The 13,884-nt window shown below is 48.4% G+C and overlaps 1 protein-coding gene across 1 annotated transcript; it reads right to left on the bottom strand.

The window, feature by feature from the left end:
• Positions 1-1,152: 1,152 nt before the first annotated feature.
• Positions 1,153-11,064, bottom strand: LOC133350080 (neuferricin). Its single transcript, XM_061564079.1, has 4 exons — positions 10,367-11,064; positions 7,159-7,299; positions 4,976-5,162; positions 1,153-2,774 (listed from the first exon to the last, which is right to left on the bottom strand). The coding sequence occupies exons 1-4, from the start codon at positions 10,668-10,670 to the stop codon at positions 2,558-2,560; spliced, it is 849 nt and encodes a 282-aa protein (XP_061420063.1). The 5' UTR covers positions 10,671-11,064; the 3' UTR covers positions 1,153-2,557.
• Between the last annotated feature and the right edge of the window lie 2,820 nt (positions 11,065-13,884).

The following is a 13,884-nucleotide window of genomic DNA, read 5'->3' as shown; positions in this document are numbered from 1 at the left end:
CAAGCCGGAGAACAGCACCTATTAATAGTCTAACCTAATGGTTTAAATCAGCCGCAAGGGGAATGAATTTGCAGATATCTGCTCCTGGATGCAGGCTTGAGAGGATGTGTTCCCAACAGAGGCCTTGGCTGGGGAGGTGCGGGAGCGGTGGTGGTGTGGTTGCACAGTGGTTATCGCACCACACTGCGAACTTGGAAACCCGCGTTTGACTCCTGGCCATGGTTAACATGGCTGGGACCATGGTTAACATGGGTGGCGGTCACACCTGTACAGGTCCATGGTTAACATGGGTGGCTGTTACACCTGTACAGGACCATGGTTAACATGGGTGGCGGTTACATCTGTACAGGTCTTGGACACCCCTATAATCTTCACCAACAAGTCCTGACCAACTTGGTGAAGTATGGTCAAACAACACACATGACCGCCACGGGTAGGGAGGGTAGGGAGGTCTTCCATCAATCGTGGATTGACAAATTATTGTTAGTAAATGCCTTCCAGGGACAACTACTCATATCAGCACTCTTATTAAAGTATTACTACTGCAAATTTTCCTACCTCGTGACTGAAGCAAAATATGTAAAGTCGTTCTGGCTCAGTCCGCTGGCACAGACGCAAGCCCAGAGCCACCCAGACATACACATTGGAAGTGTATTTGACGCTTCAAAGCTTAGACTTTCCAAGCACTGCAAAGTTTACACATTAGCCAGAGAGGATGATAGCCACATCGCGCAAGGATTCACAGACGCACGAAGTTTCTTGAAGAGAGCTTTCTCCGAATTGAATGTGGATCTCTTGTGCTGGTAGTGGTGTAATATGCGGTCACCCCCATATAATGTAAATCACGTGGCAATCATCACGGAATGTAGACAGAGGCCCTCCTTGGGGGCATCGTGATTACAGAGGGGCAAGGGGGAGGTGATTGGCGCACAGCACTTTAAACAAACCTGGCAACCCGAGATCGAATCCCGGGCACGGGCATCTGAGCAGCGTCTGAACTGGTTCTGGGCCCCCTCTTCACCAACTCGCAGGGACCAGCAGGGTGAGGTATGGTCAAAGAAGATCCATGATCATGACGCGGGGCGGGGGGGGGGGGCTTCATCCAGCAGTGGATTGACAAAGGGGCTGTTAGAAATAGGAAACATATCGACGTGCGTTCCCTGATTTTAATGAAATCAGCTTCTCATCACAAAACATTCGCTTAGAGCGACTGAGATATTGGTTACCAAGTTGCCGCTGCTTTCATGAACGTATACGTATGTAGAAGGTAAATTAACAAATTTAATGAATCTATTATATTCAATGAGTTATGACCATAGTTATTGGAACAAAAATAATAATCACAGCACGATTTCACTTTGCAATGAAATAACATTGTTACAGCCCCAACCACAAATGCCACAACGATCAACTAAATTGTTTATATATACAATAACACCCTACTTAATTAACGGTACATCCTTGGCAGAGGGATCATCAGTGGAAAAGTGCCATCACCAAATTAACGATTTGGACTGAACTGGATGCAGTTCCAATCTCTCTTCTTATATATTTTTCTATTTCACAATTACATTGGAATTGTGCTATTGACATCATTTAATTAGACACCTTGCGATCAGTGTTAGACAATAGCCCCGCAGAACGAGATATCCCTCAACTACTTCCGAGTCACCTCTTTTATCTACACACTTTTTTTGCACACGTAACGCTACAGAGAAGCATTCGTAATAAGGCAGTCAAGCGCACATTTCAAATTCGTAATAAAAATGGCCAAATACATTTTCCAAATGCAGTGAACAACCAAATCAGACCATCGCCTCACTGCGCTCAAGAACCCGGGTTAACCACAGGTGGGTTTCCTTGTTTCGGACTCCGAATCTAAGCCGTGCGGGGCTCATTGCTCCGACTCCTGAGCCAACCAGCCACTTCAAGATGGAGTTACAACCTCCAATAAAGGTAACTTTACAATTTAAATACAACTCGGTGGCTGAAAACCATTGTGTACCGACAGGGAGCACTGCGCTCATGGCTCCTTTTCGTTATCACCGAGAACCAGGCTCTGCTGGGCCAGAAACAGCGGGCCAGGAATGGCCAGAATCAGCACTGCACTTCGTGAGGTTTCATCGGCTCAGTCACCCTCCTTCATCAGTTTCCTTGACCACCTTGCTTCACCCAATCCTCTGCGGCTGATGGGTGGAAGTCAAAGAGCTATCATGAAAAATGTTTAAATACAGTTTAATGGAGGCTTGAGTTAAGTTGTACTAGCTAAAGTAAAAATGTATAATTTTTGTTGACAAAATTTCACCGTTTGTTTTAAACACCAACACGGCCTGCAATGAAACCGAGTGTAGACCGCACGTGGCCCACAGACCTGCACCACTGACGCCAGCCCACAATTTCCTCCTCCTCTCCAACGACACCACAAATATAATGAACGCCCACACTGCGAAGCGGATGGCACACGTTTTGTGACGGTCGGAACACCCGCGCGGCATTAACCGGGGCGGCCGTCGCGCTACGGCCCGGGCCTCGTCGCCACGGCCATGGCTGCCGGCTCTTAGTCGGCGAGCACGACGCAGGATTCGGCGAGAGGCGGGCACTCCCGGTAGGGCTTGAGGCCGGGGTGCTCCAGGTCACCGGCGTTGGGGTGCTCGGAGGACGCGGCGGTCCCGTCGGACGGAGGGCCCGTGGTGCGCACGCACACGCAGCTCGGACTCGAGCCCGGAGCGAACAGCAGGCGGGGCACTCCCACCCAGTCGCGCTCCACACCACCGCTGGCCACACACCACACACACAAGTGCTGTTAGCGAGCGTCTATGAAGGAAGTGGTCAGCACCACCGCTGGCCACGCACCACACACACGGAGACAAAGATTCCACCCCGCGTGGCCTTTGACAGGGTGTCGGGGCAAGTGCTGTTAGCGAGCGTCTATGAAGGCAGTGGTCAGCACCACGCCCGGCCGCCTTTGTCTCCCCAGTGGCGATGTTCACACATCTCACCAGGTACTCGTTCGGGGCTGAGTTTGCCTCGGGGAGGCCCAGGACCGGTTCAAATAATGGTCGCCAGCGTTGGCCGTGAGTGGGAATCGAACTCGGGTGGCAGGGTTCGTCGCGCAGCGTAGCGCTAACCGCTCCGCCACAGCTCCCCACACACAAACAGACGTCAGCAGGGAGGGTTGGGGGTCAGGAGATGGAAGGGGACAGGTGCGGAGGGAAATAAGCGCGGACACGGGCGGAGAGCGATAAGAGTGAGGCCAAGGGATGTGCAGATGAGGCAGCAGGGAATGAGGCTGAAGAGAGAAAAGCAAGAAAGTCAAAGCCAGTGAGGCGGACATGAAACAAATTAGACAGGCTCTGAAACAGAGACATGCAGACGTCGTCTTTAACGATATATTAAACACCAGACTTTGAACAAGCTTAAGTTATCGTCGTGTGTTAATGAACCATCCGAACTTCACTGTAACGCACTGTGAAAACATCGAGTGCCAAGCCACTGAGGCGTGCGTTCCCCGCATCATTAAATCAATTAAACGCTTTAAAAATTAAACCAACTTCATCAGCCAAATGTGAAAAAAAATATTCTGGACCAGTTGTGAACTACGCAGCTGCGGCAAAGATACGACACAAAATTTCCATGCGGCGCATTCAAACGCAAGCCAGTGCTGGTCACTGTGGCTCACAGTCGAACACAAGTGCACTTCTCTCACCGCACAGTATTTTACAACGGAGTTCAACTGATGCTTAGTACGGAAATGCCCCGATTCGTGTCGGGGGATGTGCTCCTGAAAGGTGCGACGACGAATATCGAAACGACTTGCATCAAAGACAATTTACAGCGTGAGGTGGTGGCGGTGGAGACAAAGGCTGAGAGGCGACGGATACGAGGACGGACAGCCGATGCCGTCAGCGACGTGAGCGCGGGTTGAGACGACGCACATCAGGTAGCGGGTATTCATAACGTGACAACTTATGTGCGAAATTACGTAAAAGGGGGGGGGGGGACGTAAATCGGGGTATCACTGTAACTGCATTTTGACATCTCACTGCAAGCCACGAGTTGCCTTGAGACGGAGGTCTGTCGACCCCACCTGACCACTAGATGCATTGTAAAGTGAAAAGATTAACACGGAAACATTCACAGCATGATGGCTTGCTTGGTCCCAGCAGATTCGTCTTAAGGCAGCAGCTGGGTCACAATCCCCCCCCCCCCCCACCTCGAGATTCAACGAATTGTCACATTCTAGGGTCACAATTCAAAAACCAAAACTCTTTTAAACTTTCCAACAAAAGGTTAAAAGCGTTAATGTGTTAACCATAGCTGGATCCGTCTGCTATAACAGGGGGAACAGGATACATCTCATACGAACAAACTTTAGAATAAATGTGCTTAGGTATAAGGACAAACCGTATGAGAAAACCGCCCAATTTGACCATTTGGTTTCCCAAGACCTGGAAACAGAACGGGCATTAGAATGATTACTCTTGGCATCTGTGCCTCGCCGAGTGAAGCGTGCATTCCTTCCCTCTGCCTCTGCCTCCGATGACAAAATTACATTTGAAGTCACATAGTCATGTTTATAATCGATTATGATGAGTGAATTGTCACGTGCCTATAATGCAAATATTGCCAATTTCCAATCCTTATGCCCCACTAGATATGAACAATATCCCACAACCTATTTTGCATTTTTAATGACGAATAACTGGTGAGGATGGCAATAGAAGCTAACCTGAGGTATGGATATTTGAGAAATGTCAGTCTTAATGAGCAGCTGTGATCAAGCCATCTCGGGTCGCTTACCCTCTGGCTTGCAAAGCCTACGAGGATGTTAAATTTGCATCAGAGTAGCGGATTGTTTTGTCCGCTATCTGCACAATCGGCTATAATGATCTGCCTCAAAGTTTGACCAGCAGGGTGCAATCCGCACGAAGGTCGATGACCACCACGACCGGCACCACCACACGCCTTCACTCACCTGCGCTTGCCGCACCAAACCCTGCTCCCACTGGCCGCGCTCCACTCCGAGTTGCAGGGCGGAAATCTCCGCTTCTGCAGCTCTTTCTCCTCCTTCGCCTTGTGCCCGAGCGCCAGGGCCTCCTCCACCTCACCCAGGGCTCCCGTGGGCCGACCCTGCTCGTCGTAGAACCTGCCCACCAGCTTCCCTGCGGGCCCCCGCACAACGGCGCGCGTCTCCCGAGGTTTACCGCGAGCCTCCGAACGCCCCGTCTCAGCCGCTATCCACACAATTGTTACCGCAGCCGGCGGATTGCCTGTGGGGCGCTGGGGAACGCCACGCGGTCATCCACTCGCTCACGTGCAAGGTCAACGACGTTTGCATGTTTACGAGTATCGCTTATTTATATTTTTATTTTTAAAGGGGTTTATTGGACTGATGTTTAATTTTGGCTCCCAATTGCGAACCCTTGCGCAAATCAGTAAGTCTCGTTTGTGATACTGCCTCGGAAAATCGTGCGTGATACCCTAATTGGAGAAATTCCTCAAAAGAATACCCCGCATATAGGCGAAGGGATAAGCTCTTAATCTCTTTATCATGGTTGCTGGGCACAGGCCTGAATCACCAAGCAGCCAGCAACAAATGGCACGACTGTATTTAAGGCATAATCGACGTGAGTTTCCACACGTCTTAACTTGCGCCCGTTTACAAGCACTTGGGAAAAAACAGACAATGGGAGGGAATTCTAGAGTCGAGGAAAGCATCTGAAAGGGAGGTATTGTGAGGAGCAGTGCGGTGGTGGTTAAACAAAGTGTGGATGGAACAGTCAGCCTGGTTGACAGAGTCCTCAACATCGGTGGAGGAATCAATGCGTGACGTTAAGGGGAACCTTGACCGTGACGGCAGCGACAGAAGAGTGATAAGGAGGAGACAACTGATATGAGGCAGCGTGAGGCTGGAGTGAATCAGTGAGCGCTGGATCATCAATCTATCAGACTGCTCTACTTTGAATTCTATCAATTGCGGTGGGGTAGGAACTGGATGCTTCATGCCAACTATGATAACAATGCCACTTGGGTATTGTAAAGAAAACCGCAGTGGATGGGTCAAAATATGAAACTCGCTGTGTGATTAATGCTTTCAAATGACGGTATTTTGCATTTGTCGGCACAAGGCAATGAATACATACGCACAGCTACAAACACCCCCATGTGTAGCCTTAAACAGTTCAGATAAGTGCTGTGAGTGAGCAGCTGTCAAAGGCTGCATGACACAAAAGGCTGGCGTGGCCAGAACACAGCCACCTTGACTTGAGATTGTCCAAGACAAGTCCAGATACTTTCCAAAGGTGACCACAGCCAGCAATTGAACCGAGGTCATTGGGAAGGTAATAAACCACCCACATCACAACATCTGAGCGCCATACACATTTGGGTCCAGATTCTAGCGTTCACAAACATCTATCTTGGTCCTGTATTGACAACAAACACACCTGCGATGGTGTTTCCAATACCAACAATGCGGCTAGTCGCTTATTTAATAAGTTTCAGACTTTGTAAAAAGATTAGATTATTTTACTTCGTGCTTGTGGCTTAAAGCCAATTACCACGGACACTCATCAACGGGTGCTCGTGTTGGGGTAGATTTTTTATTGCGGTCACTTCCTGATGAAGCTCCGGGCATGTGGAGCGAAAGGTCAACATCTCGCCATGGTGACGAGATGTTCACTAACTCGTCTAGTGTACAGGAGGTCGCGGGTTCGATCCCGACCTTGACGCCTGCTGCTGTATATTTAGAGTTTATGTGTCTCGTTCCCCGTGGTCGCGGGGATTTTTTTCCGGGTCCTCCGGTTTTTCCCTCGACATTTAAAAATATCCGCTTAGAGTATTTGGCTGCTATATATTTCCACGTGATAAGCCACTGCATTGACCTATCATTTGTGGCCAGGTCGCTTCTGAAGAAGAGCTACACAGCCCGGTGGGCCTGACCTGGTAAAATAACAAAAATAGTTTTTAGCAGTTTAGCTTTACTCCGTGCCGAACAGCACGCGGCGACACGCAACCCTCAAAGCACACGGGAGGAGCTCCGGTGCCGCAGCGCCAACTCGGGGGGCACGTGCTTCACCTCTCCCCCTCCCCCCTCCCGGCGTACACGACGTGGCACCCGCGTGCGAGCGGGCCTCGCACGCTCGTGGGGAATCTCACCCACGTACACGTAGTCGCGCTGGTAGAAGGACAGCCAGTCGTGCAGGCCCAGCATCCGCGCGAGGCTCAGTCCGGACACGTCGTCCACCAGCCCGGCGTCGGAGAAGTCCCCGCTGACGAAGGCGCGCGACGCGTCTCTCCCTGGTGGCGGTGACCGACGGGCACGCGTTACCGCCGCGCGGGTTTCCGCTCGGCACGATGCCGTCACGCGTTTCTCCACGTGGCGGCGAGTTCCCCCGAAATTGAATTCAGCCGCTGGATCGAGCTGGAGAAGCTGCCGGCGCGCGAGCGAAACGTCGGGAATGACGCCGAACAACGCTCGGCGCAACCCGAAATACAACGAAGACGGACACACGTTGTCCACACGTTGTCCACACGTCCGCAACCAGCAGCATGGTCATTAGCAGGTCGAGGTTAGAGCTAAGATATTCCTCGCGAATCGTATAAGATTCGTATAATTGCACCACAGCCGATTCTAGCAGAAATTGCGATTCCTCTGAGCAGGCATTCTGCCGTGGAACGCTCATGCAACGGTTTAATGGCCTGGCTGTAACATGAACATGTCATCCGCATTAAACGTTCGCTACGGACACACAGCCTGACGAAGGTGTAATGACAGGCTGCCACCTGTCGGCCTGAAGGGGCAATCGCGGTTATGGGTATATGACGTAACGCCTAATAATGAGGGGGGCGTATCAGGGGTAAAGGTGAAAGGCAGAGTCAGTCGAAGCTCCGGGAACCTGCTCGAAGGTTCTGGAAGGGGGCGTGGCTGGAGGCGGGGCTTGGCCACGCTGGGGAGTATATAAGGGGGATGGGACCAGAGGTTCGGTGCTGTTGCGGGTCCTGGCTGCGTCGCTGCTCGCCGTCATCTGTCTCCGTCGTCCGCTCACGTGGCCGATCTCCTGCAAGGCTGTCACCGTCGCTGTCGCTGCGCTAGTCAGGCAGCTGCGTAGTTGGACGCCGACGATGGGGTTGCGTGATAGGGTCGGCTATGTGTAGTTGCGTTACATAAATGTATCGCCCAGTGTGTCCCTAATAAGTAAGAAGCCTTCTACACGACGTGTCTCGGAAGCCGCTCACTACAAATGTATCGTGAGCCTAAGAATTGAATTTGATCTACGCAGTGTGATTGGGCATGTAACAAGTCGCCCCCTCCTCCTCCTCCTGCCGCCAGCGACTCGGTGAATTGGCACACACGGGATCGTGTTCAAAGTCAGGACACGACTATTTTTTTGCGATTGTAGGTAACGTAGCGTCTCAAGAAACTCTTGCGCTTTGCATGAACCAACTGCACACAACGAAATTAACAGCTCTTTGTTAACCGCTGGGTGAATGCCTCCCCCGGGCCAAGTCGGTTGTGGGTGGTTGTTTGACCACACTTCACTACGCCGGACAGTGCGGGTTGGGAGCGAGTTCATGACCAGTTCCCATATTCCTCACCCACTGATGTTAGCCTGACTCGCAGCCAAGACCCGGAATCATACTCAGGTCGCCGAGTTTTCAAGCACAGAATGACATGTGCTCTTAAAAATATAATGTAGTCTTGCACGCAGCGTTTGATGCATTATAATGAGCCGGAGACCCAATGTAAACCGATGAACCTGTGCATTACTATGCCCGTAAAGTCCTTTGGCTACTTTGCACTGCCAAGGTAGGGAAATGGTACGAGGCGAGAGAAGTGAAAACTGGTGAACTCGAAAGACAAAACGAGGCAAATCCCAAACCAAATAAACAAAAGTGCCATAACTATAGCCTCGTTTTAATAATGTAGCGAGAAAAAAATGGAGAAGGCGGCAATCTGACGCAAGGTAGCTTCAATTCCTGATTAAGCGTTGCTGATGGCTGTCTCCAACATTATTCACCGGGTGGAAGCTGTCGATGGCTCGGAGGCTCTGCAATTCAACACCGAGTGTAGACGCATGCCTCCTGCTGGCAACCCGTGTTCATTGCTTGTCATCGCAGCTCGTCTTCCACGTGCTGATCAATCACGTTCCGAATTTTTTAATGTGTCATAAGCCGACTGAGAAATGGCCAAATAACTTCATACGGAGATAGAGCAGTGCAAATTGGTTGATTGCATTTTACCCAAGAAAGCTTCGCTGATACGCAGGCCCTTCTTTTGAAATGTCAGATCGATTATTTAAAAAAAATAATTAATTGCATGTGGGAAGGAATCATTTGGTGGAGAAAACCTAAGCATAGCAGCAGAACAAACCCAATCATATAAAGAAATACCGCGATATGCGAAGTAGATGCATTCCTGGAGCTTCGTTAGTTTGGAGAAACTTCGTATTTTGATCATGGGACCTTATAGCCAGTATCAAAGTATGAAAAATAAGAATGGGTTTTACTCTTTTTGGCAATAAAACAGGTGTTTAGATATTCAAACACCAAATAGAAACCTTTTGCAAGGAAAAAGGTTTCTAACAATTTTTATCCAAGGATAACCGTGAGGATATCCAGATTTAGGTTCAATTTTAAGGTGCGGATAACGGGGATCGGGCAGTATGGCCCAGAAATCAACGCAAGATCATGGGAGTGTTGTTTGGCATAGTCAAGTTTGGTCGGATGGAATCGGGCTTTCGTATATCTTTTGTGGGCCGCACATTTAGAGACACACACACAGCGTTCGACAATCGCAACGCAAAATATAACTTCCTGCGGGATAACATCTGGATAGGGCCTTGCAGTGACAGGAATAAAAACAACTTCAGGGCCATATTAAATTCATTCTTTCTAGCACTCGAATGGTGGCGCTTTGGTGCTTCCCATTAGCTAGGCAAAATACAGGATGTACTTCAAAAAAATGTTAACACTTAAATGGGACTTTCAGCATTGTTGAAAATTCTCATAAGTGTTAACATTTTGTTTGAAGCACCCTATATTGGCAGGGCCGTGACCCGGCACGCAGCGAAGTCGCGGACCGCATGCGGCCCGCCGCCGATTCCACAGGGATCGTCGCACGGGTATCACGCACATCGCGACGACACGGCTGCCACTCTCCCCACCTGTGCACCTGGTCGCGTGCACCTGGACGCATGTACCTGGACGCATGTACCTGGACGCATGTACCTGGACGCCGACCTCCTTCCCTCTGCACCGCGCGTGGCCAGCACCACGTCCTCGCCGGGGCGCGCTGCGGCTGCGCCTGGGGATGGATGGAACTCGACCATCAAGATTGGAAATCAAATCAAGATTGGAGCTTCACCTGCGAGGGCTTGGTATGAAGCACCCGGTCCGTAGTGCTTGGCGCCCTTGCTCACGTCAAACACCTGGCCCAGGATGGCCAGGTAGAGCCCCGGGCTGCCCTCACGACCGTCGTATCGCTCCAGCTCTGACATCGTGAGCAGCCTCTGCTGCCCGGACGACGACGGCGACGAAGGGAAGAAGTCAGCGGGCAGCAGCAGCTGCTGCAGCCGCGTCAGGAGTCGTCCGGGCGGCTCAAGGCGGCTCAGCAGCAGAGCTGAGCCAGCCACGCACAGGGACACTGCGAGCCACCACGGGGAGGGCATGGCCCCCTGCGATTGCGTCCAAGTGAATAACGACGAGCAAAACGAAAAACCTGGGAACTGCGGCGTGTGGAGGGAAGGGATGGATGTGCCAGTGGATCGTATTGGTGGAACGCAGGGACTGAACAAGGGAATGATCAGAGCGCTGCCCGGCAATCACCGCAGCGGAGTAAACATCGTGACAGTCTCCGTCTCGCGGCGACGTTAAGTCACGAACGCGATCGAGGCGAAACACGAATTATCCCCACACTGGCCGCTCTTGTAAATTGCCGACACGTTATTAATTATCAATCAGAGCGAAGTGCCCAATGAATGCAGTAGGAATCAATAATTATCATGAATTATTATCGTCGCGCTCGCCGAGACGACCTTCGACCAGAGGCCGGCAGCGAGTTCCTGGTTAGATGCCCTCTTGTGGTGCAGTTGGCACAATGCAGACACTGCCGGAGCGGGTGGTTTGTGTTGGCGTGTTCACCACAACTCACAAGTACATGTGGTTAATGCAGGCACGATTACTTGAAACATGTTTCTGTTCGCTGCTGTAACATCTTAACACAGCTGTTGTATTGCCAGAAAGGATGAAACCTATTCTTATATTTTGGTAATGGCAAAGGAGGTCCCATGATGTAGCTGCTCAACCCGAGCTCTCATTGTTTGATAGTGCATTGTCTTTGAACTGTACGCCTTTTGGCGTCCTCTTGACTAACACTGTTTGAGAAGAGACTCTAGAGGAAGCTGTCTCTGGTGTGGACCAATCAGTTTTAAAAACAATGCATATATTATCAGAGCATGCTTTTTGTTTGCATGTTCGCCACAGGTATATGTGTTATTAATTCAGACATGACTCATTGCAAAATATTTCTGTTTGGTGCTGTAACATTTTAACACAACTGTTTTATTGCAATAAATGGTAAAACCTATTCTTATATTTTACACAACCGTTTATCACAAACAAATAAATACACGGACCAATTACGAACTCCTCCATCCAAATCACCATCACTTCCACATGCTATAGTTTACACATCAACTTTTTTCTTCTTGGTTCTTTCGGTAAAGTCACGTAGAATGGAAATAATAAATTAATAAAAATAAAACATAATAAAATAATTCTCACGACGTTTCGGCCACAACGCATTATTTCCATTCTACGTGACTTTACTGATAGAACCAAGAAGATTAATCCCTGCAGTCACGAAAGCTTAAAATCGAAATCAACTTTCTTGTTGACACATCCCATCAGCCACATGGCTTTCCTGCTGCTGCATATTTCAGCAGCATTGGACCAGCTTTGACATTCAGTGACTCATCAGCAGAGCCAGGCGTGCTTGAGCCAATGCTGGCGAGTTGCCAGCTGTTTATAGGCAAGGTCCCTCTCTGCGAGATTATTCGTAAGTCGTTGTACAATCCAAGGTCTCAAGACAATGGTGACACTTAATTCTAGATTTGAAGGTTTCGTGACTGCAAGGATCCATACTCTTTGGTTCTTTCGGTAAAGTCACGTAGATGAAAATAAAAAATAAAAAATATTTTTTTAATAAGTAATAAATAACACGTAGAAGGGAAGTAATAAAATAATAAAAATAAAACATAATAAAACAATTCTCACGACGTTTCGGCTACAACGCAAGCAGCCGTCTTCAGGTGAAGAATGAGACACTACCAAACTAGGAGCTTATATATAAGCTGCATTGGGGGTTGAAGAGCGCCTTAACAAAAAGAATGTGCATGTGAAGAGGAATTTAGCATATTCATGGAAAATGCGTAGGCGTTGGGCGGGGGGGTGTCAAAGTCATATTATGCCCATGCATTATGCAGGATCAGCAGCAACCAAGGGGGGTGCAGGGATTAGCAGTAACAAAGGGAAGGAATGTTAATGATATGTAGCTGCAGTTACTCAACAACCACGTAGAAAACTAAAGTATAAACTACATAAAAAACTAAAGTATAAACTGCATCGCACCATCAGTATACTTACTATACTCTATAATAAGCTGAGTTACTAACAGCAAGTAATACATTACCATTCTACCTCGTAAAAATTCTATAATATGCTTCCATCTAGACCTTATTCTCTTACATCACACGAGCATATACCGTACTATATACTGCCATAGATAAACCCAACATTAAATTATATACTGTATTGCTGTAAACCAACCTATATCTTATACATTTAATATAACACTATGTATTATTCTACACACCCTAATGTGTGAGGTTGGTTTACAGCAATACAGTATATAATTTAATGTTGGGTTTATCTATGGCAGTATATAGTACGGTATATGCTCGTGTGATGTAAGAGAATAAGGTCTAGATGGAAGCATATTATAGCATTTTTACGAGGTAGAATGGTAATGTATTACTTGCTGTTAGTAACTCAGCTTATTATAGAGTATAGTAAGTATACTGATGGTGCGATGCAGTTTATACTTTAGTTTTTTATGTAGTTTATACTTTAGTTTTCTACGTGGTTGTTGAGTAACTGCAGCTACATATCATTAACATTCCTTCCCTTTGTTACTGCTAATCCCTGCACCCCCCTTGGTTGCTGCTGATCCTGCATAATGCATGGGCATAATATGACTTTGACACCCCCCCGCCCAACGCCTACGCATTTTCCATGAATATGCTAAATTCCTCTTCACATGCACATTCTTTTTGTTAAGGCGCTCTTCAACCCCCAATGCAGCTTATATATAAGCTCCTAGTTTGGTAGTGTCTCATTCTTCACCTGAAGACGGCTGCTTGCGTTGTAGCCGAAACGTCGTGAGAATTGTTTTATTATGTTTTATTTTTATTATTTTATTACTTCCCTTCTACGTGACTTTGCCGAAAGAAACAAGAAGATGAATCCCTGCAGTCACGAAAGCTTTAAATCGAAAAATAACACGTATTTATAGTTTGTTATTTTTGTTTTTACCTACGTGACTTTACCGAAAGAACCAAAGAGAATGGTGAAACTTACACATTGTTACGACCAGGGACAGTTTGTTGCAAAGCAGTAATTACATTTCATCATTGACAGCCCTTTGTGAATCCACTTCTGGATGAAGGCCGCCTCAGGCCATGTCAGTCACGAGGGTTGTTTGACCATACTTCACCACGCAGGTCAACTGAAGAAATGCTAGGAGGCTCAGGAACGTTTAATATATCGCTTGCTTATGACGTTCGCCGTGGTATCCAAATCAGATTGTCAGTTTAACACTTAGTA

This window comes from Lethenteron reissneri, chromosome 32 (assembly GCF_015708825.2).
Source record: "Lethenteron reissneri isolate LAM-NWPU_2019-01 chromosome 32, ASM1570882v1, whole genome shotgun sequence".
Lineage (NCBI taxonomy): Eukaryota > Metazoa > Chordata > Hyperoartia > Petromyzontiformes > Petromyzontidae > Lethenteron > Lethenteron reissneri.
Note: the sequence above shows the minus strand (reverse complement) of the source record. Positions and strands in the feature narration are given on the sequence as shown.